General features: G+C 36.4%; 2 protein-coding genes across 2 annotated transcripts; one reads left to right on the top strand and one right to left on the bottom strand.

Moving 5' to 3' along the window:
• Positions 1-248: 248 nt before the first annotated feature.
• LOC110466967 (kinesin-II 85 kDa subunit-like) lies at positions 249-16,813 on the bottom strand (the record flags this gene model as incomplete). The annotated part of the gene is made up of 9 exons (XM_021523802.1): positions 16,490-16,813; positions 12,441-12,566; positions 12,198-12,245; positions 11,719-11,802; positions 5,228-5,290; positions 4,847-4,921; positions 2,680-2,759; positions 1,832-1,951; positions 249-343 (listed from the first exon to the last, which is right to left on the bottom strand). Coding segments are annotated over exons 1-9 (694 nt in total), but the record flags the coding sequence as incomplete, so codon positions are not given.
• Positions 16,814-17,026: 213 nt separating this feature from the next.
• LOC110467121 (histone PARylation factor 1-like) lies at positions 17,027-26,943 on the top strand. Its single transcript, XM_021524055.1, has 7 exons — positions 17,027-17,154; positions 21,094-21,268; positions 22,035-22,214; positions 22,803-23,001; positions 23,472-23,570; positions 25,072-25,313; positions 25,630-26,943. Exons 1-7 carry the CDS (start codon positions 17,056-17,058, stop codon positions 25,932-25,934), a joined length of 1,299 nt encoding a protein of 432 aa, XP_021379730.1. The 5' UTR covers positions 17,027-17,055; the 3' UTR covers positions 25,935-26,943.
• The last annotated feature ends 10 nt before the right edge of the window (positions 26,944-26,953 follow it).

Raw genomic sequence — 26,953 nt, 5'->3', positions numbered from 1 at the left:
GACGGACTGGTGAATTTATTACTCTCATAGACGGACTGGTGAATTCCATTACGGAAGCCATCAACTTTGGTACCCTGAACTTCACTGACCTTCACTGACCTTCACGGACCATACTACTAGCAGACGTTGGATCTCATTCTCCCTTGTATTTATATACAAAAGCAGACATTTCTTTGTGAATACCAGAAACCAACTAATTGTGATGTCAGCTGGTCTTTATAAGAACCAAAATGTTTTTTTGTCCCTACCTGCCAGATCGACGAGGGTGATGACGGATCGAACTCCAACCTTACTGGACTGTCGCTCTCTCTGCTCCATTACAATGGTAAACAATGCGTGGGCTCTACAATATAATATATCAAACGTAAAACTGGGAACCTGTATTACCGAGCTCTTCTATAAAGTCATCGATTGGTGTGTATGAATCTATATGGAAAACATTCAAATATACATATGTTTTAAATAACAATAATTTTTTATTAACAAATTTACATATAAATATTTAGAGATAATCTTGCAGGAAGGCCACACATTTCAATGCAATAAATGAAAAAGAAAACATTTTACTTTTCATATTATGTACAACATCCAGAGAGGTTTTTAGGTAGGGGACGTCTCAACCACCTGCTCTCAGAACTAAATCTGGGATATTTCATGCTCATTTAATTTATCAATATATGATATACTTTGACTGCTTTAACAACTTTTTTATATATAAAATTAAATTTATATATTTTTACATTTAAGAGGATTGATCCCAGCTATGTAACTGTACTATAATATACTTAATTCTATAATGTATGGCACTGAAATAAGCAATATATTGACTAGACTTGACCATATCTCAACTCACAGTTCATAACGTTGGTTACTAGTACATTTTAAACTAATACGCAGTAAAGCAGACTCAGTATAATCATATTGATCTCAAATGTTACATTTTTGTCCCATATATATTATGCCTACAGTAAACTAGTTAAAATAAATTGCTTAGACCCCTAGCTTCATTATAAACAAATTTCAGTGTGTTTGCACATATATATCTTAATTACACTAACAGATCAAGATAAAGAGATAACAAAAACCAATTCCTTCAAAACAGAATATATATATATATATAAAGCAGGTCTTTTCTTGAAATAAAAGATTTTGCATAAGAGGTGTAATTTTATTGAACAAAAGATTTCTAAAAAAATGTTTTTCATTGAAGTAAGAGATTTTAAGAAATTTGCTTTTCATTGAAGTAAGAGATTTCTAGAGAAATTTGCTATTCATTGAAGTAAGAGATTTTTAGAAATTTGCTTTTCATTGAAGTAAGAGATTTTAAGAAATTTGCTTTTCATTGAAGTAAGAGATTTCTAGAGAAATTTGCTATTCATTGAAGTAAGAGATTTTTAGAAATTTTCTTTTCATTGAAGTAAGAGATTTCTAGAGAAATTTGCTTTTCATTGAAGTAAGAGATTTCTAGAGAAATTTGCTTTTCATTGAAGTAAGAGATTTCTAGAGAAATTTGCATTTCATTGAAGTAAGAGATTTTAAGAAAATTGCTTTTCATTGAAATAAGAGATTTTTAGACTCGAGATTTCTAGAGAAGTGTTTTTTTCAAAGAAACAAGAGATTACAAGAGAAGTGTGTTTCTCATTGAACTAATGAATTGTCGGAGAAGTATGTTATTAACTCATACACCCCTGAAATTTCATAATGAACTGTTCCAACCTTTAAATTGGAGGAGTTCAAAAGTGTCTTCAGGGGTCAATGAGTTAATTGAAATAAATTAGATAGAACAGGTTTCCACTGAAGTGACAGATCTCTAGAGTAGAGGGCCGGGTACCTAGCTTTGTGGGCTTGTAGGTCAGTGGCCCCCATCTTCCTGGCCCGTGTTCCCTGTTCATACAGTCGTAGCATGTCATCATATCCTGATGCTACCAACTCCGCCAGTCCCTCCACGAATCTACAACAAATACCATGAAATAAATCTATGATAAATAATACAGAAAAGTAACAATATCATATTACCCTACCAACCCCGCCAGTCCCTCCACGAATCTACAACAAATACCATGAAATAAATCTATGATAAATAATACAGAAAAGTAACAATATCATATTACTCTACCACCTCCGCCAGTCCCTCCACGAATCTACAACAAATCCCATGAAATAAATCTCTGATAAATAATACAGAAAAGTACCAATATCATATTACTCTACCAACTCCGCCAGTCCCTCTTCAACTTTTACCAATACAGCAAAATACAACATGACAATACTCCCCCTGGTCTACCTAAAGACCATCGATAAATCTTCAACATTTACCAATACAGTAAAATACAACATCACAATACTCCCCCTGGTCTACCTAAAGACAATCGATAAATCTTCAACTTTTACCAATACAGCAAAATACAACATGACAATACTCCCCCTGGTCTACCTAAAGACCATCGATAAATCTTCAACTTTTACCAATACAGCAAAATACAACATCACAATACTCCCCCTGGTCTACCAGAAGACCATCGATAAATCTTCAACTTTTATCACTACAGCAAAATACAGCATCACGTTTCTCTACCAGCTTCACCAGTCTATTCACAAATCACAAAAAGATAGCAAGCTCTATATTTACTTCTTGATTAACCTTAGAAAAATATAAATCAGATTATTTGTATAACTTACATTCCTTTATGTGGATGCTGTCTGATCTTCATGGGGTTGTTGTGTGGATTAAGAAGGTCAGTCATCTTATCATCAAGAACCTGAAGTATATAATCCCAGTATTAATACACAAACTTGTACTAAACTCTACCTACCTACTCAATATCATTTTTAATATTTGTATACAGCATGATTTTATACTGACACTATCAAATATCTCCCCACCTGTTGTATGTGGTAAGCCATTTACTGTTTAACACTACATGATGGACTGTATGGATTTTTTATCATTTAATATGACAATTTAAATATAATATAGACTACATAATCCTTATTCAATAACAAAGAAATTAACCAGGGCTTTTCCTGCCTACAATTGAGAACAAAATGTGTTCCCTTTCCTGATAAGATTTAGACCTTTTCTTTCCAAGTTGGAAAAAACTAGAAAATGTCTATAAGACATGTGTGCCCCCGTCACATAAATAGTTGATAGTTGATCACAGGACGGGACGGACATGGGCAACAATATATGCCCCTCCATTTTATGGCGGGGGCATAAAAACCCCAAAATCTACCATTTTTTCTTCTGAAAACCATACATTCTTTCAAAAAGATAAAGAAACAAAGATGCTGGGAAATGTATAATGTACATGGATCTGACATTAAATCTCCTAACTTATGGTCGATGGATCCCTGACACACCACAGACAAAAAAACAAATGGATTCCACAGTACTTTTGCATACATACAGTACAGCAATCTCCCCTTGGTTTTGTTTTTGATATAACTGAAGTTGGAACTACCTGTGATAAGATAGTTCAGTTGGTTGGAGGAAATGGATGTTGCGACTGGAGGCCCAAGTGTTCGTATACCAGCCCTGCCCCATTACATTTTCACTTTCAGAACAGTGACGTGAATATCTTTGTTAATTACTTTATCTTCAATCGATGTCTTTTATCCTTGTACTTCCATAGCTATTGTCATGAAGATAAAACAAATCGTAGGTATACTCTCTGGCAGTAGTAAGGAGTTCCTTAATGGAGGTGGTCATTCTTAAAATACCTGTCAACATTTTGTTTGTCCATTTTGCAGGTAATCTTTGATTTGTTAAGGTCCCATTTGATAATGTTCTGGCTTCAACAGTTTTAGGTTCGTCTCTACAACTCAATTCACACCATCATTCGACTGATCAGTAAATAAAGCAAATATAAAGAAAACTTGAACACTGACAGGTCAGTAAGGGCCCCGTCTTGTGGCAATATATCCCCCATAATCATCAAGAACCAATCTGCCCATATAGCTGAGCTTGACGTTTGACATTTGGACTTCAAAAAGAATCGCAACGAACCAAAATATACATTTTACATTTACTATGATGCGAGTCTTGTTTCCTTCCACCTCCATATTTACTGGGCTAACAGAAATGTAAATACCGTTGCAATACTCATTTGTTAGCTTTGATTTGTTTCATTTCACCGTATACACCTCCTCCATCAAGAGCCAGGGTCAAAGTCAGAAATCCACTTTGTCTTTGACCTTTGGACCCAAATGACCTAGACCATTAACCCAGTGACCCTTATCTTTGGTCAGTTGAATTATTCTTTAATTCCGACCAACTTTGCTTCTTAATATCATAACAAAATGTTCTTCAGTGAAAAATACAAAACTTGACCTTGACCCTTTGGACCCCGTAACCTCGACCTTAGGTCAGTTGACTCTGTGTTAAGTTCTGAACAACATTGCTTTATAATGTCATAACAAAATGTTCATCAGGGAAAAGGTTCAAAATTTAACCTTGACCTTTAACCCAATGACCTTGACCTTTGGTCAGTTGACTCGTTGTTTAATTCTGATCAACTTTGCTTCTTCATGTCATAACAAAATGTTCATCAGTGAAAAGATGTCAAATTTGACCTTGACCTTTGAACCTAATGACCTTGACCTTTGACCTTGACTTTTTACCTCAATATGTATTTTTATGAACTGAACATCTTGACCAAGTTTCATGTACATCGGTCAATAAATACCGAAGTTATCAGCCAGGAACAAAATTTGTGGACGGACGGACAGACAGACAGAGTGATTACTATAAGGCACCCGTATCTCCGATACGGGGCTCTAATAACTGAATTATTCAGTGATTATTATTAATGTTTTGTCAGACTGAGTTGGTTGGTGGTACTCTCACCTCCAGGTAGGACACAGTGGTGAAGAATTCCCGGTTGCTTTTCTCTGCCATCATCTGACACACTCTCCTTATCACCTATGAACCAACAAAAAGATATGGTAATATATTGACCACATTTTTAAAAACTGTAGTACCTTTAATCAACATGCACTACTTTAACAATCAATACTGAAAATGCTTTTTAGTCATTGAATATTTAGGAAAAGTTTGAATGATTAAAATTTTATTAACATGGAAAAAAATTAAAACTTTAACTTCTCATAAAGGCATTTTATTTTGGATTGTTTTTACTTTTTATTTTATAATTTGCTAATTTCAATTATACCAGAACTTAATACTAAAATAACATTTGATTTTATTCAATTCCCCTTGCATACTTACACTAGGAGCTATTCCGGGTTCGCTATCAGTACCGTTCATTAGGTAGCTTTTTCCGGACCCCGTCTGATGATTAAGAAACATATTAAATTAAAGCACTGAAAGTACTGAAAGCTAAGGCAAAAGTTAGACCAAGATAAATATATTATTTCTGGAATGAGAAACAAAATAAGGACAAAGTGCACATCATATTGTACAGAAGGATTAACTGTTAATTTTGTTATGGGTCCTAGTTTTATGTAAAGGTGTACCACTGTGAAGTTATTCTTCTTGTGTGTACAGTATATCTATAGGTTTGTCAGAAGATTGGTACAGAGATTTCTCTAGAATGTATCATTTTAGGCCTTTAGATAATTGATTTGCAAAGGAATTGCTTCCCTTTGTCCATATTTCAAACATTAAAAACAGAAATTGGCATATTTTAAACCATTAAAGCTAAAGATATTCCCTTATTGCTTATAAATCACTGGCAGATTTTGTTATTAGTTAAGATGTTGACAAAATTTCATCAGAATCAAGTCATATTTGACTAAATTATTGTTGAAACCAGCTTCAAATCAGAGCTAATTTTGTTAATAAATTATGCACAGATTGTATTCATCGTTGAATTTCTCCTTTGTTGTTGAACAATATATTAACTAAGTTTTATCAGAATCTGGTCTTATCTACTGGGCAAAAACCATTGACCAATCAGAGCGTAGTATGCTAATTAATTTATTGATGCATGGATTTCGCTCAACTTCGAACTTATCGTCTAAGTTTGTATATTGATCAATGAATATTCAAACAAGTTATCTTGTAAAATGTTGGACATTTACGAGGGTATATGCATGCTTTTTAATACGTGTGAATTTGTTAAAGTTTCAATTTTGCATAAGTGATCTGTGTATGTTGTTTATACACAACACAAGTTTCATTAAAACTGAACAATATTTAAGGATGTTAACTTGCTGAAACCAAATTGTGGACAGACAAATGGATGACTGCTACCCATAACTATACATGTCTGTCAAATATTTTGAAAAGCTTTTAAACACAGTGTATCCCATATTCACTATACAGTGAAAAGGTCTCTACTTATGACAAACGGAATTGTTTTGCATCAGTGTTCCTAGGAACAAATTAGGTAAAAAAAACCACTTTAATACAATCTGATACAGTGTTGTATGTTTCAATATTGAATAAGATAAATTATATATAAACATACATACCCACACACACAAGATTTAAAGAGAGTTACATTTCCCCCCTCTATTTCCATTGCATAAATTCTTTACAAAAAATAAAAATTCATAACATATGTTAAGCTTTATCATCTATATAGGCCATCGTTTGAAATAAGATGCACATATCAATTTCAAATACATTTTAAAAGAGTACTGCAAATGTACCAGCTAGAGCACATACTAAGTTATTACAGTTGTCATTATTGTTGGTTTCAGAACTGATAGCATAGTGCAACAAATGTCGACAACAAGACTTTTTGAAAGTTGAGGTTGCATGTGTATGTGCAAACAGATTTGATGTTCAGAATGATGGAGCAAGTTTTATGTAATTTTGTTTACTTAGTTAGGAAAGCAATGACAATTTCTCCGTCACATGTACAGGTTGTGTAGCTGTAGCCTTCACCTTGAATGTATGAACTTGACCTTACGTTAAAGCTGTTTTGAACAATTGATGTATGGAATTTTGAAATAAAGTTTCAAGAAATATGATTGAAAACTTTAGAAATAATTGCTTTCATTGACATAGCCAAGACACAATCTTGTGTGGGATTCCACTCATATATCACATAAGTTTTAATTTCAAAAGTTGAACACAGTAAAATTGGGTGAAATTAACAAACATCAAGTTACATATGATAACTTTTCTATCCAATTTTATTGATATTAAGCATAAGTATTGTTAAAAGTACAATGTATATTTGTACATTTGCGTTGACTTTAATTCACAGGACAAAAACTAGTAGGATGCCATGGCCAGTGTTTCTATCTTTTAAAAACATCTTTTTAATACCAACATAGTTTTCTGACATTAGTGCCTTTAGTCAGTAGGAGTTGTTTAGTCATATTCTTTAGGATTTCAGCATCAATATTTACAGATTCAATCTATCCAAAGTAAAGATCACTGACTTCTCAATTAAGCAAAAATTTGCAAGGAAAGCATTTGAACTATTCCCTGTTGGAAGGGTCTGTGGACTTGTCTGTCATGAGTCTGAGAGAAAATGATATAGCTTTGTGAAGTGAAGCCAGAGGTTCCTCCTCTATACAGTCACTGACAGATTTCAACATGATATAGCTATGTAAAGTGAAGGCAGAGGTTCCTCCTCTAAACAGTCACTGACAGATTTCAACATGATATAGCTATGTAAAGCGAAGTCAGAGGTTCCTCCCCCATACAGTCACTGACAGACTGCAACATGATATAGCTTTATGAAGTGAAGCCAGAGGCTGCTCCTCTATACAGTCACTAACAGACTTCAACATGATATAGCTATGTAAAGCGAAGTCAGAGGTTCCTCCTCTATTCAGTGACATGACATTTTGAAGTCAGTAACTGAATAGAAGAGGAACCTCTGACTTCGCTTTACATAGCTATATCATGTTGAAGTCTATCAGTGACTGTATAGAGGAGCAGCCTCTGGCTTCACTTCATAAAGCTATATCATGTTGAAATCTGTCAGTGACTGTTTAGAGGAGGAACCTCTGGATTCACTTCACAAAGCTATACCATGTTGAAGTCTGTCAGTTACTGTCTAGAGGAGGAACCTCTGGCTTCACTTTACAAAGCTATATCATGTTGATGTCTGTCAGTTACTGTATAGAGGACGAACCTCTGGCTTCACTTTACAAAGCTATATCATGTTGAAATCTGTCAGTGACTGTTTAGAGGAGGAACCTCTGCCTTCACTTTACATAGCTATATCATGTTGAAGTCTGTTAGTGACTGTATAGAGGAGCAGCCTCTGGCTTCACTTCATAAAGCTATATCATGTTGAAATCTGTCAGTGACTGTATAGGGGAGGAACCTCTGGCTTCAATTCACAAAGCTATATCATGTTGAAGTCTATCAGTGACTGTATAGAGGAGGAACCGCTGGCTTCACTTCACAACGCTATATCATGTTGAAGTGAAGCCAGAGGTTCCTCCACTATACAGTCACTGACAGACTTCAACATGATATAGCTATGTAAAGTGAAGTCAGAGGTTCCTCCTCTATTCAGTTACTGACTTCAAAATGTCATGTCACTGTTGGTACAGTTCTTGCAGCCTTTTGAAAAAGTTCAATGAAACCAGGCAGCCATCTTGAATTTGAGAATGAAAGGTTGTTAGCGCTATTTGTCATGAAGTATTGGAGGGATATTTTTCAAATTCAATATATAGGTTCCCAATTGTCCTTAGTTATGCATATCATTTTTTGGGACTGATCACAAAACCAAGATGGCCAACAGGCAGCCATCTTGAATTTGAGAGATAAAGTTTGTTAGCACTGTTTCTCAGAAAGAACTGAAGGATCAAATTTCACATGAAGGTTCCCCATGATCACCAGTTATATATGGTTTTTGGGACTGATCACAAAACCAAAATGGCCGATGGGCAGCCATCTTGAATTTGAGTGTTAAAGTTTGTTAGCACTATTTCCCATGAACCATATTAGGGATATTTCTCAAATTCCACATATAGGTTCCCCATTGTCTTTAGTTATGCATATCGTTTTTTGGGACTGATCACCAAACCAAGATGGCCGACATGCAGCCATTTTGAATTTTGAGAGATAAAGTTTGTTAGACCTGTTCCTCAGAAAGAGCTGGAGGGGTCTTTCTCAAGTTTCACAGGCAGGTTCCCCATGATCACAAGTTATGCATATCGTTTTTTGGGACTGATCACAAAACAAAGATGGCTGCCTGTCGGCCATCTTGAATTTGAGAGTTAAAGTTTGTAAGTGCTATTTCCCAGAGATTATTGGAAGGATCTTTCTCAAATTTCACATATAGGTTCCCCATTGTCCTCAGTTATGCATATCATCTTTTGGGACTGATCACAAAACCAAAATGGCCTAAAGTTAGCTATCTTGAATTTGAGAATTAGTTTGTTAGCACTGCTTTTCAGAAAGTTCTGGAGGGGTCTTTTTTCAAATTTTTTTTGAAAGTATCCCATGGTTCTTAGTTAAGCATATCAAATTTTGGGACAGAAGGGAAAACCAAGATGGCCAACAGAAGGCCATTTCCAATTTGAGAATGAGAGTTTGTTCGTATTATCTCAGAATATTCAAGACGGGTCTTTCTCAAATTTCACGTGAAGGTTCCCAATGGTTCCTAGTTGTGCATTTCAAATTTTGGGGATGATTGGAAAACCAAAATGGCTGGCAGGTGGTCATATGGAATTTGGGAGTAAAAGTTTTTTTAGCAATATTTCTCAACAAGAGGCCCATGGGCCTTAACGGTCACCTGAGTCCTACAGTATTTATTTCTGTTGTTGAAATATGTACCAATTTGAGTAAAAAATAGTATAATGTTAACTTAACTTTGTCAGGACCATGAGCTAATCATTCCTAGACCGATTCTAAGTGAGATCGGCCTATTAGAACTTAGTAGCAAAATAGCGGCCATGGCAGCCAAATTGTATTTCTGATTGACCCGAAAAATAACAACACTTTGTCAGGACCATGATTCGATCATTCCTACAAAGTTTCAGTTCAATCGGCCAAGTAGATCTTTACTTTAAGTTTGAAATAGTTTACCAAAATGGCAGCTGTGGTGGCCATATTGGATTTCTGATCGACCTGAAAAATAACAACACTTTGTCAGGACCATGAGTCAATCATTCCTACAAAGTTTCAGTTCAATCGGCCTAGCAGAACTTGACTTTAAGTTTGAAATATGTTTTCAAAATGGTGGCCGTGGCGGCCATATTGGATTTATGATTGACCTGAAAAATAACAACACTTTGTCAGGACCATGAGTCGATCATTCCTACAAACTTTAAGTTCAATCGGTCCAGCAGAACTTGACTTTAAGTTTGAAATAGGTTTTCAAAATGGCGGCCGTGGCGGCCATATTGGATTTCTGATCGACCCGAAAAATAACAACACTTTGTCAGGACCATGAGGCGATCATTCCTACCAACTTTCAGTTCAATCGGTCCAGCAGAACTTGACTTTAAGTTTGAAATAGGTTTTCAAAATGGTGGCCGTGGCGGCCATATTGGATTTCTGATCGACCCGAAAAATAACAACACTTTGTCAGGACCATGAGGCGATCATTCCTACCAACTTTCAGTTCAATCGGTCCAGCAGAACTTGACTTTAAGTTTGAAATAGGTTTTCAAAATGGCGGCCGTGGCGGCCATATTGGATTTCTGATCGACCCGAAAAATAACAACACTTTGTCAGGACCATGAGGCGATCATTCCTACCAACTTTCAGTTCAATCGGTCCAGCAGAACTTGACTTTAAGTTTGAAATAGGTTTTCAAAATGGCGGCCGTGGCGGCCATATTGGATTTCTGATCGACCCGAAAAATAACAACACTTTGTCAGGACCATGAGGCGATCATTCCTACCAACTTTCAGTTCAATCGGTCCAGCAGAACTTGACTTTAAGTTTGAAATAGGTTTTCAAAATGGCGGCCGTGGCGGCCATATTGGATTTCTGATCGACCCGAAAAATAACAACACTTTGTCAGGACCATGAGGCGATCATTCCTACCAACTTTCAGTTCAATCGGTCCAGCAGAACTTGACTTTAAGTTTGAAATAGGTTTTCAAAATGGCGGCCGTGGCGGCCATATTGGATTTCTGATCGACCCGAAAAATAACAACACTTTGTCAGGACCATGAGGCGATCATTCCTACCAACTTTCAGTTCAATCGGTCCAGCAGAACTTGACTTTAAGTTTGAAATAGGTTTTCAAAATGGCGGCCGTGGCGGCCATATTGGATTTCTGATCGACCCGAAAAATAACAACACTTTGTCAGGACCATGAGGCGATCATTCCTACCAACTTTCAGTTCAATCGGCCTAGCAGAACTTGACTTTAAGTTTGAAATGTAAAATGTTAACGGACGACGGACGACGACGACGACGGATAGCAATAGGTCACTTGAGCTAAAGCTCAGGTGACCTAAAAAGTAATAGAAGGATCTTTCTCAAATTTCACATAAGGGTTCCTCTGGTTCTTAGTTATGCATATTAAATCATATTGGCTGGCCATCTTATTAATAAAACTTAAGTTTGTTATCGCGATTTCTCAGAATTTACTGGAGGATATTTTCTTAAATTTGATATGTAGGTTCCCCTTGGTCCTGAGTTGTGCATGTTAACTTTTGAGGTTGATAAACAGATTGATTAAGATGGCTGACAGGCAAACTGATCAAACAGATAAGAGAAAAGAAAAGAAGAGATTGAACTGACATAGAACTAATGAAGATGGTACAATGGTTGGCGCCAAGATCCCTCTGGGATTTCTTGTTTTGTAAAAGGCGGGTACAACTTACCATGCCGAAAGCCATAAATGTAACATTGTAACCTTCCAAGGCTCTCTGCAGCACTGGCTCACATTTCTCCTTGAAAATCTGGTCCTGTTAATAAAAATTATATCCCTTGTTCTAATTTTGGCCTGAAGGCTCATATAATCATGTATGTATGTATGTATAGTACTACTGTTTCTATTTATCAAAAGATTCAAATTTAAAGTTAGATATAGTGAGACTTGTTTTAATAAAAATCATGTTTCTATGGACAAAAGTTAGCCAAAATCTTTGACTAAACTAAACCCATAGGCATACAAAGTTGTTTTACAGCAATCTACAAAAGATCCAAGTTGTTTATATCTGATTGTAACAATGTCGAAGGTATAATAGACAAATTTCAAAAATGATGAATTATAGTTATATTACAAAATGTGAGCCGTGATATGCTTAAGTTTATTAAAACAAGGTACTGTAGAATCAAGAATCATATCGTTAATACTTACATTTTTAACATCACTGCCATAAGCTCCGTCGAAACTAAAGGATTGTTCCTGAAAAACAATATCCAGATCTGTAGTATATGTACACAAAAGAATTAAGATCTTGATTAAGAAAAAGTTACAAGTTGTGTATAGGAGAGAATTGGTGGGTTCAGTTTGGCACACCATTTTAACGCAAAATGTCTTTTAAACTTTATATATCCATTAACCACACATTATGTCGCATCATGATGTCTGATGACTTACCTTTCCACCTGTTTCCACGGATATCTTGTCACCAGACACCCTCACCACTGTCTTTGCCCCTTTGTTGGCCTCTTCAGGGGTCAAAGTTCGGCAGCGACCCACAACTTTGATGTTTACATTTTCAGGCTGAAAATATAATCACATTTTATTCATTAGAGGAAAACTTTATGCAACAAAAATCTGTAATGTATATCCTTGCACGATTTATAGCTGTAAAGATTTCAGTTTGCATACAGTTAGTGGTATATTTTATTTTTCATGCATAAATGCAAAATTGCTGATTTTTTAATCAACATTAAAAAACCCAAACTGTTATTTGCATGATGTCTTTTGTAATCAAAATAATGATAAAATCTTCCTTTAAATGCAACTCTGTGTTGTTTTCTTTTAGAAAGAAAATGATGTGAAAATAGCTCAAAAGACCTATTTCAGATACAGTGCAGTGCGTCCACATGTACAGCTCTTACAGGAAAGGAAGTAGTGTGATCCCACCAGGTTGAACCCGCGATCGCAGACTTCCTAGTCGGACGCTCTACCACTAAGCTAAAGGAAAATTCCCTGTAGCTCGAAGCTAGAAGGCATTAGACCTATGTACAATTAAAATCTGCCACACTACTCCCTTGTCACCAAAGGGAGGGCCACGGACACCATTTATTACAAGAAAGGAAGTAGTGGGATTCCACCATGGATTGAACCCGTGATTGCAGACTTCCTAGTCGGATGCTCTACCACTGAGCTAAAAGGAAATTCCCTGTAGCCCGATGCTAGAAAGCAACCCCCACTCCTGTGTATGGTTTAACAATATTGTGTTTAACCATTTGGGGAAGCCTCCTGTTTTATCAATCATGCACCGAGTCAATTCACTCCAGTATTACTCAACTCAATACAGGAAGAAGAACTTTATATTGTATTAATTATTGCAATATGCAGGTCCAGTACACTCTGCCGATTGAGCTACATAATACAGTTAGATGTTTATTTTAATTTTTCATAAACTTAATGTAAAATTTCCGATTTGTTTTATATCATTTTAAAAAAAAGAAGTAATTCTTATATTTAATGTCTTTTGTTATCAACCTAATGATACAATCTTCTTTTAATAGCGACTTAGTTTCATTTTCCTTAAAAAAGAAAATCACATGAAAATAGCTCGAAAGACCTATTTCAGATAGGTCAATAGAGCTATTATAGGTCTTTACAGCTATATAGCTCAATCGGCAGAGTGTACGACCTGATATGTTGAGAGAATACATATGATTTCCATTTTTGTTCCAAATGAAAGAAAAGAATGCATTTTCACTACACATTATTTCCCACTTCATAGATAATATATGTTACTGTAGGTGGATTATCTCTGATAGGATCAAATTCTGTTCCACTTCAATTTTGTGCTGAAATGTGCACGTGGCGGTTGCCTGTCTTCATGGCCCCTGGTAAATGTATCTTGATGTGTTAAACATTGTTGGATNGGGGGGGTGGGGGGGGTCTCATACAACGTAAATTTGTTAACACAAAACTAAAGTTTTAGTTTCGAACTGGTTTTGTAAACTTTCTAATTTTAATGAAAACCAGTTTTAAACTAGTTTTAAACTGAAACTGGTTTTTCATTTGTTAAAGGCAAACCAAAACCGGTTCATAAAACTGATCAAACCGCACCCGGTTGTGGTTTTGTAGAACTTGGTTTCCCAATCAATGATGGCGTCGATAGAAAGAGTGATGGTAGAATGTAGCGAATGCAGAAGAATTTTTCAAGATATCGAGTAATACCTGGGATTACTACTTGTCTACAACTTGAAGAATTGCAAGGGGTCAAAGCACTGCCATCACGATCGGTTAAAGGCTTACACTGGGCAGTCTCTGCCTTTGTGGTTGGGGCTTGGCATGCATGCTCTGCACGCAGGCTCATAACTGTGGGGTTCCCCGATGTCCTTCGTCTCCTTGCCCTCATTGTGGAGGGCAAACATTACCCAGCGTGGGCTGTGGACGCTCTTCATTCTTTCTGCAGCAGGGAGACATTGACGGCGGAGGCTGTCAATGACTTCCTGCGGAACGAGGGGCCTATGTCCCTCAGCCTGCCCTGGTCAATTGGCAGCCTTCTTCACTGGAGGCTGCAAGTCGTGATCCTGAGGCTCATCCTCAGGAAGTCGCGCCAGGGCACCTGGACCCAGGGCGTTTCTTGTTCCCCGGGGCTGGTGCTGCCCCAAGGACCAGCTCTGATCAGTCAACTAGCTTCTTGGAGGGTGGTGTGACTGCCCTGAGATCACCCGATCGATCAGAGGAGGTGGCGGTTGGGGAAGTAGTCCTTCTGGGTGGGGTGGCTAATTATGCCTATCCCAACAGCTGGGCTAGGGGCCAGGTGACCCCAGGGTCAAGATAGCCATTAGCCTACACCCTCATTAGGTGGGGAGGGGACTCCACCTTATGTTATACCTGCAACAGCTGTGGGACCAGACTTGCACAGCTATAGGGGAGGTAGGGATCGACCTGACCTCCAGCTGTAGCTGTGCGGGTCAGTGTCCCAACCCTGACAAATATAGGCAACAGATAACCAGGGACCAGGTCACCACCTTTACCACTGTCTTGCAAGGGGCTGTGGATGAGGGTGGTGTCGAGCAGTTATCTTCCACTGTAAAGATGGGGGCAGTGGCTGAGCAGCACAGGAGGCCCTCCGATGCTTGGTGCCAGGGTCGTCCGTGCTGGCAGTGCACTGGCACTGTTAACGTTTCACCGGGTCTGTAGAGGACATACAGGTTTGGCAGCAGTTGCTGCTGAAATTCCTTCAGATCTTCTTCTGTTAGCTCAAAATCATTGTCATCTGTTGTTCTGTATTTCCTGAAGATGAAATTGAAGAAATTGTCCTCCTCCTCCTCCTGGGTATGTGTACCTCTGATTGTTTTTTTTTCCTTGTCTGGAACCTTCGCTGGAAGATAAACACTGAAAACACACCCATTAACGTTATACTGACATCAACTGTGAAAGGACGACTTCCTTTACCAGTAATTGATTGCATAATTTACCCTCTTAAAGCTGAAGTTGGGTTGTCTACGGTCAGCGAGCCCAACAACGGAATTTGTGAGAGTGGCACGCTGTCGAATTGACCAATGGTGTTACCACGTACACTATAGCTGATGTTGGGCCCTATCATGGGGAATACTCTTTTCATGCTTAGCGGGGCACAGGGTGACTGTGCCTGTTGATGGGATTATATCCATAGCGGTGGTGTTCCTTGGGGAGATAAACCAAGCAAAGCTATATTTAGCTGTGTTTATTGAGGCCTTATCAAACACTGGCATCCACCATTAACCTCACTACCAAAGGGTATGGTAGTACTGTACTTGACAACATATTGCTACTTAAGGGGGTACTAAACAAAATATCGCTCAATTCTAGGGGGCTCCAACAAAATACTGTTCACTTAAGGGGGGTATTGACCTCCACAGTTATCCACCTCTGGAGGGATGCCATTTGTCTGGTCAACAACCAGACGGTCTATTATCATCAGACTTTTTTCTGGTCATCACCAAGCCCTAGGAGGGGGCCTTCATAAAATGGGGAAAAGTGTGGTGAATTTCGGGAGTGTTCTCTCCCTTGGACCGTGTCAGCTAAGCGACAACCTCGTTGTGACGTATTGGCACGGTCACTTTACATCCTGACATCTAACTGATAACATGCGAGTGATTCCCTCCGCAAATTCCAAAAGATATTGGGACCTGAGCTAGATCAGTTCTCAACTACAGGTTTTTTTCAACAGTTTTCTACCAATTTGAGTATATCATCCATGTCATCGTCATCATTGAGAAACATTTGAAGAATTTAATAGTGCTGAACATATTTGTTATGATGCCGTTTTTTTGTGTAAAACCAGACATTTGTTTGAACAGTGGTAAAACCAAAACCAGTCTTGAAACCAAAGTCGAACCAGTTCTAAACCTAAAATATTAACAAAACTGGTTTTGTGATAACAAATTCGACTACAATTTGTCATCTTCTAGACCTTTTGTGTTATTTCTTTCCAGTTTTTAGAAACGTACAAACATTTTAAAACTTACCATTGTATATGAGCTGTGACAACTTCCAGACGTATCAAAGGATGCTAGATAAAAGTTTAATGTGGCAAAATTTGTTGAGACTAGTAGGCTGCATTCGCGTGTCCCGGTTGTTCGAATACACTTGGACCGTTTTATAAGCAGAGCTAAGAATGCACTGTTTCGGAGAATAACACGTGCCAAATTATCCTGAGATCAGTTTCGGTTCAGATCAGTGCCTGTCGTTATCTTTACAGGTTCAACCGTTTTCTAGCAGATACGCGAATTTACCCTAGCTCCAGCAAAGTTCACCAAGGTACTTGTGTAAATACTACAATACCGATGACGTCATCAAAAACGGGAAGAGCAATCCTTTTGTAATATCTATATTTGAATAGGATTTACATAAATCACCATTCTAATACATTCTTCTATGTATACAGACGGCATTATTTAATTTAAAATATACGAAACATATTTGATTGAATATTAGTCGTTAAAATTTACTAACAAACCACGTAGTTAATACCGTAAAGAGAGCTCCCCTTACGAAGAACTCTTCACAGGGGAGGTAGTTAAGAACAATAACAATGGCGTCAAAACCACAATGCAAATACGGAGCAGGATGTTACAGGAAAAATGCACAACATTTAAAAGAATTTTATCACCCAAAAATGAAGTCGGATGAGGTATGAAGCGACCAATAACATATTCCCAAGAGATATAAGAGTTTTATAAAAGAAATCAGGTGTAAAAATACCAAAATAGGTGTTTTTGTCATTTCCCGCCATTTACTTTGTTTATCAAGAATATTACTTAACATAGTTATTTGTGTTCCAAATATTCGAATGTACCCCCGGTAGTTAAATGTCATGACATAATTATACACATAGAATATACTTCAGGTCCGTTTAAACAGAGACTGGCTTTATATGTCTCTGGTTTAGACAATCCGTTCCAAAGGCATAACATTACAGCCCAAATCATTTGCAAATGCCGAAAGTGTTTGTAAAATATCAAAACAATTTTTGAATGTACCGATTGTCTTATACACATACAAAACACATAATGGTACCACAACGACTGAGTAACGAAACGTCTGTAATTCTAGTGCACGTCTAGTCCTGTAGTTCTGAGTATATTAATAACATTATATTAAAGCATGATAACATGATGCAGAGCCACATCTAGAATCAGAATGTCACAATACATATTGTGAAGTCTTATCATAAAATAATGAAAGGTTTACAAAATAAAAGTACACAAAGATTTTGTTTTTTAACAAAACTAAAATAAAGGTTCCACAAACAAGCAACGAGTAATATTTACATTTGCATGGCATTGTCACTATATAGCCTCTTTGAAAGCTGTGTCGTTGATGGGACTTTAATTACCATGCATCATGAGACATAATTCTTAGCGTATTAATACAACACTGATCGGAACTACAATATTCAATATGAATAAACATGACGGCTGCTGAAATATCGCTGGGCATTGTGAGATTTGACAATGTCATTGAAAATTTATGTGCAAAAAATAAAATAGAAAAACACCTTTATTACAACGAAAACAAGACCAAGGTCTGCAATACATAATGTATCGTACAAAATGCACATTGGTCGAAATCACCAATGCCGGCAATGGATACAATTTTAATGCTCATGCAATTTATCAGAAATATCGTCTGTTACACTGCACTGATTAACAGGGGTTCGTTACAAATGTCTGAAATACACATATTCTATAGACCTACTGACACATATGTTACAGACCTACCGATATGAGTCACAACACACATAAACATTTCAGACATTTGTAACGAACCTGTGCTCCGTCGCAAGATCTCTCACTTCAAACGCTATCAGTTTCACGCGTCTTGCATCCACGGTTCCTCAGTTTCTAACGACGTGTCAAATAACGAGTCTGTTATAGAATCTACCGACTGTTGTCAGGTTCCCATACAATCAACAAATAAATTCACGCCTGTATTCTTCACAAAATGAGCAAAGAGAAAAGTTTGAATTATTGAATTAACTTCCAAAAATAACTCCCTCATGGAGGGCAAGGTCAGATTTACGGTGTTCACTGTATTTGTCCATGCGCGAAATTTGTTCCGGGGAAAAATCGAAACAATTTCAAATCTAACTTTCAGCTCAGAGTTCTATTAATAAACTTAAATCACCCTATAGACATATCATACGCAATTGTATTGATACTGAATTGTGGAATAAAATTAAAGTGTTTGTTAAAATTTCAAAGTACTACTTTGTTTGCCAATCAGCACGCGACAATACGCTGTTTAAACTATTGAACGAAATTGTGTGGACTGTTGGTAAGGCGGGCATTTTTAATTTTAAATATAAATCATAAGTTAAAAAAGAACATAAGAGGCAGAGAAAACGTAAACGCTAGCGTGCATTTTGTTGTTTGCTTGCAAAGCTGTGTCATTCAAATAGATCATAAATACCATACAAAAACAGTTCAATGCTTAAATATACCATTGTATGCGATATAAAATAGAGGTTAGGGAAGAGCTTTTGCACATGGGCACTGGTGACAAATAAGATTTACTTTTATTTTTTGCTTTTATTTAAGAATTTGCTGACATAATTTGTTGTTGCCTTTACAATATAACAAGTGATTTCCTGATATTGCTGAATTTGGTGGAATCAATTGGTTACAATTCTCTCATCACTCAATAGGTCGATTGCTTTTGTTGTGTAAATGAAGTAACTCTTCCTAGTCAAAGTTTATTGTAGTCTATCGCCATTGTTTAAATATCAGGATACTAAAATGGTGATACAATATGTGTATCACTGTGAGAAATAACATTACCGGTATGTTGATAGTGTATATACATATCAGCCCTAGTCTAACTGTACCACTCGGAATGTACAAATATTCATAATGTGTTAGTTAAAATTTCAACAAGATGTTATTGAAAAATTGTTGCTATATCTATTATTGATAATTTTAAAACAAAGTTCAAAATGATTTTATACACATACAAAATCCCACCAAAATAGGTTCAACTTGTTGCATTTATTCGGGAAATACATATATATAGCAATTTCCGAGAAAACAAACTTTCAAACGGTCTTGAAGAATGTTGAAGAAGTTCCAAACCAGCTAAAGGCTGTGATCGCTGCTACTTTTATTTTTTATTGGCTACTAAAAATTTGATGTAGCTACTAAATTGACTACTAAGTTTTTAAAATGGGGAAACTCTGTATCTTTGTCCCGTCTACTCGAGCTCACGTGTGTATTGTGGCTGACACTGATTGCGTAAACAAAATCAGGGCCGTCACAGATCAGCGTGCGCTGTACGACTGCGAGTTAATTAATGCTTTTGTCTAACTTGTAAAGTCAATTATCAAGCTTCAGGTGGCAAAAGGTGTTACAATTCTTGTAAAATAATGGACAGGGGGGTCAATTTAATTGGATGACCCATTGACGTTGAGAAAACAGTCCGATAATATAAGCGAGTCACACATAGGTGGTGTCGTACACGTACATTTGACGGCACCGTAAGTCGATCTGATAAACTCGTTCAAAAACCGCACCCAACAAATTTATAGGTTCAATTTATCTAAATTAGTGTACATGGTATTCATTTACCTTTTCCAGTACCGTAGAAAGCATAAATATGTCCGATATGCTTGATTAGAAAGTATAAGTATCGACTTGAAACACCATGTCGAAGGGCCTGATTTTCGGCCTTTCAGATCACTTCAAACGTTAGGCCTTATATCGTATCTGACCGTGTACCTTCGTGGTTAGACGTTTTAGAATTTCAAGTGATCGAGAAAAGTTATTCAGCATCGCAGCTGTGTGGTTTTTAGAACAGCAAACCGTTCAGAATAACTTCGACAGTCGCTTGTATTAGGTGCCAAACGACGACACGTGCACGGGAATGGCGAAGTTTCGCGAAGTGATGTGCTCCCGATTTATTTCGGGTTGGTCAATACTGTTATAAATGCGTCCTTTTCCTTTCAAATGTGTTCTACTGCCATTTACATTTGAAATGTGTGATCTTTTTAGATATATTTATATATTTCTACATAAAACATGAATTACGGAAAAATAATTATCAATATCGCATCACTTAAGCTACTTTTTATTTGGATTTTATTAGTTTTATTTTTTGATTGAAGGCACGGAATTGAAGGCGAATAATATCTTATAAAATTTAAACTTTCAGCCTAGATTTTTTCACAACTCCTGTGTCAAGAAATGAGATAGAATCTGAAAAAGTCTCTCTTTTGATTTAAAAAACCCCCAAAAACTTTTGGTGGAAATTTTCAGCATTTTAATTTAAATCATATTTTCTTAAAATTACAGCCATATAATCTGGCTACGTTTTTTGGCTACTGATTTTTTAGGTCCAGGGTGAGCCCTGGCATGTAATAATGAGTACATGCTCTCAGATTGTGTTTCATATATCATGTAAGGTTTCAAATTGAGATACATGCTGTTTCTATATAGCTACTGAAAGGCTAAATCATGATCCTATTGTACAGAAAGCATTTCCCCTCTAGATCTAGATCTTAAGCAGTAAATCAAAATGATCTTATGATGTTTATATTAGATAAAATATAAGTTGTAACAAAATGTTGTGGTTTCAGGATGATCATGAACAGCCTGAAAAGAAAAAGAAAAAAATGGTTGCAGAAGAGCCAAAGCAGAAAGGAGCAACAATTTCAGACTTCTTTGGCAAAAAGAAAGTGGATGACAAAGATGAGGAAGATGTGTCAGATGTAGGACCTAGTAGTACTTCATCAGGAGCTGCAGCATTTCTCAGTAAATATCTCAAAATATGAAGCTTACAGTCTATACAATTGGCTTCTGGTCTTCTGAACATAACTATCTTAAAGGTATATAAATATAACAGGAGTTTTGAACTATTTCTTTCGTAAGGAAATGGTCAAAGGTTAAATCTGTTCAATATTAACCTCTAGAGGTCAAATAGTTTTAAGCTCACCTGGCACAAAAGACCATATAGGCTTGTTTACACTGTGGGGTAGCGTCCATTATCTGTCCACAACGTATTCATCCAATTTTGATTTATATTCCTTCTAGTCCAGAACAGTTAATGTGGATTTTGACTAAATTTGGTCAGAAGCATTGTAGACTCATTGTAATACAAACAGAGAGTCCAACTCTGTTAATTATTTTCGTTTTGAGGAAGGAAGAAGGAACATCCTTGAACACTTCACTTACCTATTACTTGTACACACGGACATGTACCTTCCATGTAGTGATGTAAAGATTATGTATTTATCTCTACTGCTACATCGATCATGTTGACAATGACCATTTCAAACCTTCACAGAACACTGTGAATACACTGTATATGATATTTTAACGAAACTTTATAAANGGGGGGAGGGGCAGGCATGTTTAAAGTGTTGCAGATGCAACTACATCAGCAGGGATTTGCAGGAACTGTTATTAGAATCATTATGGTAAATACATGTTTTAACAAATATAGAAATAAAATATTGAATATAAAATCCTTCAAATTTAGCTGAACAAAGTCTTTTGTATTTCTTGATCCTTTTTTTAGATTCAAGTCCTAAAGATGACGCTGAAGAAAGTCCTGATGATGAAGATGATGATGATGACATGCCCTCCTCCCCAGAGGATCTTAAGGAAAACATCAAAAGGAAATTTTTAGTGGAAATGCCCGATGACTTTTATGATTTCTGGGAATTTTGTAAAAGTAAAAATAGCAAACATCCCGAAGGTAAAAGTCAGTTTCTATAAATGCCCCCAATAACTTCAATAAAATTAGCTTCAATAATATTAATGTGATAGTCAACCTTCATCTAATGCAAACCCTATCACACTAATCCAGTTCCCCCACTATTCCTTCATATTATTTGTGTTTTACTGTAAGAATCAGGTGTCTCTTTGTTCCAGTAGGGCAGACATTTCACATAAACTAAATGTGGCTTGGAGCAATGATTAATGAGGTGCCACTCAACACCATACAACACTGTTGTAGGATTTTGTTTCAACTAGTTGTTACTTTTATAAAGGGTTATTCCAGCTAAAGATGTAGCACACATAGATTTAACTGATAATGTGCATTGAACATATAGACAGAAAACCCAACCATGGACAGAAGTGATTTATTTGGAAGTATTGTGGTTGGGTAGGTTTGTACTGAAATAACTAAATGTTTCCATCAGGAATCACTACAAGGTATGTATGAAAAAAGGAAACCATGACAAAATACACATTTTTATGGGCCTAAGATCGAAATATTCTTGAGATGTGGTATTTCAATATCTTGAGAGAAAATAATATTATTTTAATTTATTTTGTACAGATGCTATGAGCAAAGATTTGGGATTCCAGTTGGTAGGTCCCTATGATATCTTGGCTGGTAAACATAAAGGTGTAAAAAGGAACAGACGAGGAAAACGTCCAAACTTCCTGCTGCACTGGCGTTACTACTATGACCCTCCAGAGTTCCAAACAGTTGTCAAAAGTGACGACAAGAATCTATTTCATCTGGGATACTTTAGGTACTGAAATTAAATAGTCCGAGATGTATTATTATTGATGAAAATGAGCCCACTCGGATTCCTTCAAAATAACAATAATGAAGGTACAATTACAAGCATTGTCCTTGACAATCCAGTTTTAAAAATCTTCCAAAGAAAATGTACAACGCTCAGATATTCAAGAAATAAAATTTCAGTGAAAGTGATATTAAAGACAGTATTTTTATCAAAAATCTAAGATTATAATCCCATTTTAATTAAATGGAAAAGCATTTCAGAATGAACTATGTCAATTTCTTACAAGCAAATGCAACACAAATCCATAGCAGTGAATCAATTTGTTGACTTTGGTTGGATTTGATGATGTTATTAGTAATATGGCATATTACACCTTAAAAAATGAAAACTTGTATTACTGTTCAGTTTCCTGATTGGTACTGTTCTGTTTTTTCACCATCACCTATATATAATGGTATTGACTGTTTTGACAGGGATGACCCAGCAGAGCTACCAGTTTTCGTAGGAGCCAACAAAGCTGCAGATTCCTACATCATTACCCAGAAAGGCAACAACATTTTTGCAGCTATCAAGTAATTATAAGCCTATGTGAAAGAGATGCATTTGAATAAATAAGCAAATATTTCTATCACTAAACAGCTCTATCCTCGTTGGTGATGCATTCTGTACTGATTCCTCAACAATTGTGCTGTATTTGGAGTAATTGCTGCGTATATTAACATTACAAAGAAGATATAAGTTTTTGTTATACATATTACAGAACTAATTATATAATAATAATGCAATGGAAGCACAGTAGTCTAGTGGTAGGACGCCGGACTCGTGACCGAAGGGTTGCGGATTCGAGTCACGGCACTGTGTTGTATCCTTGAGCAAGATACTTTACTCCGTTTGTTCCTGCCTACTCAGCTGTAAATGAGTACATGGTTGGAAGTGCTAGAATTGTTGAATGCCGAAATGGCAGTACCGGCTGTATGCTCCCCAGGCAGGGAGTTGAAAGATATTGGCTGGTTGCAAAGGCCCTATAACCATGGATAATAATTTGTGAACCGCTTTGAGACGGCCTACGAACAAGGTGTGATAAAGCGGTATATAAAAGAACCTCAAATTATTATTATTATTAATAATGGACATACATGTAATTGTTATGATAAATTATGTCTTCATATGAAGAACTATTGTACATAAATTTGAAGCTGTCAAATATTTACCTATTGGACTTCAATTTCTATTCTGTTGACTTCAGTTTGGTCACAACGGTTACATGATTTACATCTACATGGATATTGTTTCTTCTTAGGATATATGAATGTGTGAGGCTGAGGCCAGTTGAAAATATATGGGAAGTGGAGTCTAAAGTCATTCTTAAAGGACTATGTATGGTTTGGGGCTGTTTTGGCCCCCAAATGTATCAAAATTCAAAACCTTAAAATGAACTTTGAAATGACTGTTTCTTTAATTTCGAATATTTATTTATATTTCTAATTATTGTTGCCATGGTAACAAGTTCAAATTTGCTTAAATTAGAAAAATTTGAATATTCAGTTAATATTGGGATATTTTGCATAGTTTTTCTCCTAGAAACTGTGTAGGCACCTGTAAAACATCTTAAAAAGAAATATAAAGTTTGTTCAAGAGTGTGCTCTATGGTAGCTAAGAGAAAAACTAGGTGAAAACCTGTCAAAATTGACTGAATAATCAAATTTCAATAATTTATGCAAATATGACCTGGTTACCATGGCAGCCAAAATTGAAAACACAAATAAATATTTACATAATAGTACTGGGGAAGTATTCAAAATTAAAGAAACATCCGTTTGAAAGTTCTATTGCAGATTTTTAATTTTGATGGATTTGGGGGCGGAAAAAGGCCCAAACCATACATAGTCCTTTGTAAATGTATCGTCAAAGGGGTGAGGGTTGGAATTGTGACAGGTGGTCACAAAAAGTGCCTCTTTGCCCCATGAATGCTCATATAGAAAAGCTCTTAACTAAAACATAGTTCTTGGTAAAGCATGCATAGCTTTATTCATGATCATCTTGGCAAACTGTTTTGTACCTTTCCCTTTTCAGGTTAGTAATTGATGAACGTCTCAAATCAAAAGACATTGATGCAGGGAAAAAGAAGAAATTGCAGAACTTTCAGGAGGAGCTACAAGACTTTGCTGACAGTAAGAAATATCCATTAGACATGAAAACCAAAAGCATGAAAGACCGTGATAAGAAAGTGGTTTGCAGGACTTTCCATGGTGCTGGAATGGTGGTACCTCTGGACGAAAACGAAGTTGGATACCGAGAAGTCCCAGAGGAGCCAGGTAAAATGACATTTTTATTTAATAGGAGATAACTTCATAGCTGTTGCAGATCTTTTCAGCAGTACAAAACTGTTTCATTTCTGTAGGGATTAATATGAAGATAAACATTTCCTTACAGTATGATTTTTTCTATAGATTTAATATGCATTGTGTATGCCTCTTTCCTTTGAGATTTTGTTATTTCTGAAGCAGATAAGTTCTTCTAAGCTTCATTTAAGAATTCAAATGTTAGTCTCTAATCTTTTTACAGCAGTGAAGATATTGTGGCTAGACTTGCTTTTGCGATATTGTGAAAACAGAAATTGATATTTTTCAGCCGACTTAAAAAAAATGTTCAAAGCTGTGGTGGAGGCAAAGTCTGAAAGTGACAGAGATAAAAGGATGGAGGCAATTCAGGAAATTGTGACATTGGTACAGTTTGCTAATGACGAGTGTGACTATGGGGAGGGTCTGGAGTTGGGACTGGACTTGTTTAGTTACGGGGGCGAGCCCCTCCACAGCATCATCTCCCATCTCCTCCCTCTGGCCTACCAGTTACTCGGTCGACACGAGTATTCACAGATTATAGAGGCCCACCTCAGACGTCGGAGTCGCAGTGCTAATCTCAGTGAGCTGGAATAGTATCACCACAAACGTAGGAATTGTAGCACTAATCGCAACAAATAGTACAAGTATCACTTCAAAAATCGCTCATTGTGATGATCTTCAACAAACTGAAGTAACATTCAATAGCTCAGAAACAGGAGTCAATGTGCTTTGAAGTATTAATTTGTGTTCATTCAACTGATTTCAGGCAATCCTGCATTCTCAATTGTGCAAACTCATATTTGATATTCCTGTTGAAGTTTTACATTCAGTATTCAATTTTTGTTACTTTGTGGATGGAAATTTGTTAATGTGTCACCTACAAAGTGATCAATATGTCATCTTTTGCAACAAATAATAAGAACTGCTCAGGTACAATTTTAGTTTAGTTGTCTGCTCCCTAAATGGTTTCTCTGTGACACTGTGACAGGAAATGTAATTGTAAGAAACTTTTTACAGACACTTATACTATTTGTACCTGTGAAGGTTTGATCCTGAGCACAATCTAAAATCAATGTGGCTACCACTGGCTGTCTTGAATGTTAGCACCTGAAGTGGTTCCAACTCAATTACTGAAGTATTAATTATCTACTTAAATTTGATTTTGGAATCTGAAATTTGATATTGACACCAGCAACCATCTTTGATTTTGGCACCCTAAATGCTTTCTTTACGATATTTAACTCCTAAAGAAAAAGCATGAGGATTTCCTACAAATATTTTACTGGTAAAACTGTCATATGACTGTTAAGACTTGATTCAGAACTGGATCCAAAACTGATGAAAAATACGGCTGCCAGTACTAGTATACATCTTGATTTTACCTCAATGGTTTTACCTGAAGTTTATCATATATATGTAATATAGAAACTCTATTTAACCCCTAAAAATTTGCTATGCAGGTGACACATTCACTTAATTTTATGGCTTGCATCTACTTAATACTGAAAAATGGTTGTGAACCTGATGTTGTATCAAATTTGTTATCACACATGTAAATAATTTCATACGCTTATAAATAAATAATAAATAAAACATACGAATTATGGAACAAT

This window comes from Mizuhopecten yessoensis, unplaced genomic scaffold (genome assembly GCF_002113885.1).
Source record: "Mizuhopecten yessoensis strain PY_sf001 unplaced genomic scaffold, ASM211388v2 scaffold1721, whole genome shotgun sequence".
In the NCBI taxonomy this organism is placed as follows: domain Eukaryota; kingdom Metazoa; phylum Mollusca; class Bivalvia; order Pectinida; family Pectinidae; genus Mizuhopecten; species Mizuhopecten yessoensis.
This window is presented reverse-complemented; position numbering and strand designations above follow the sequence as displayed.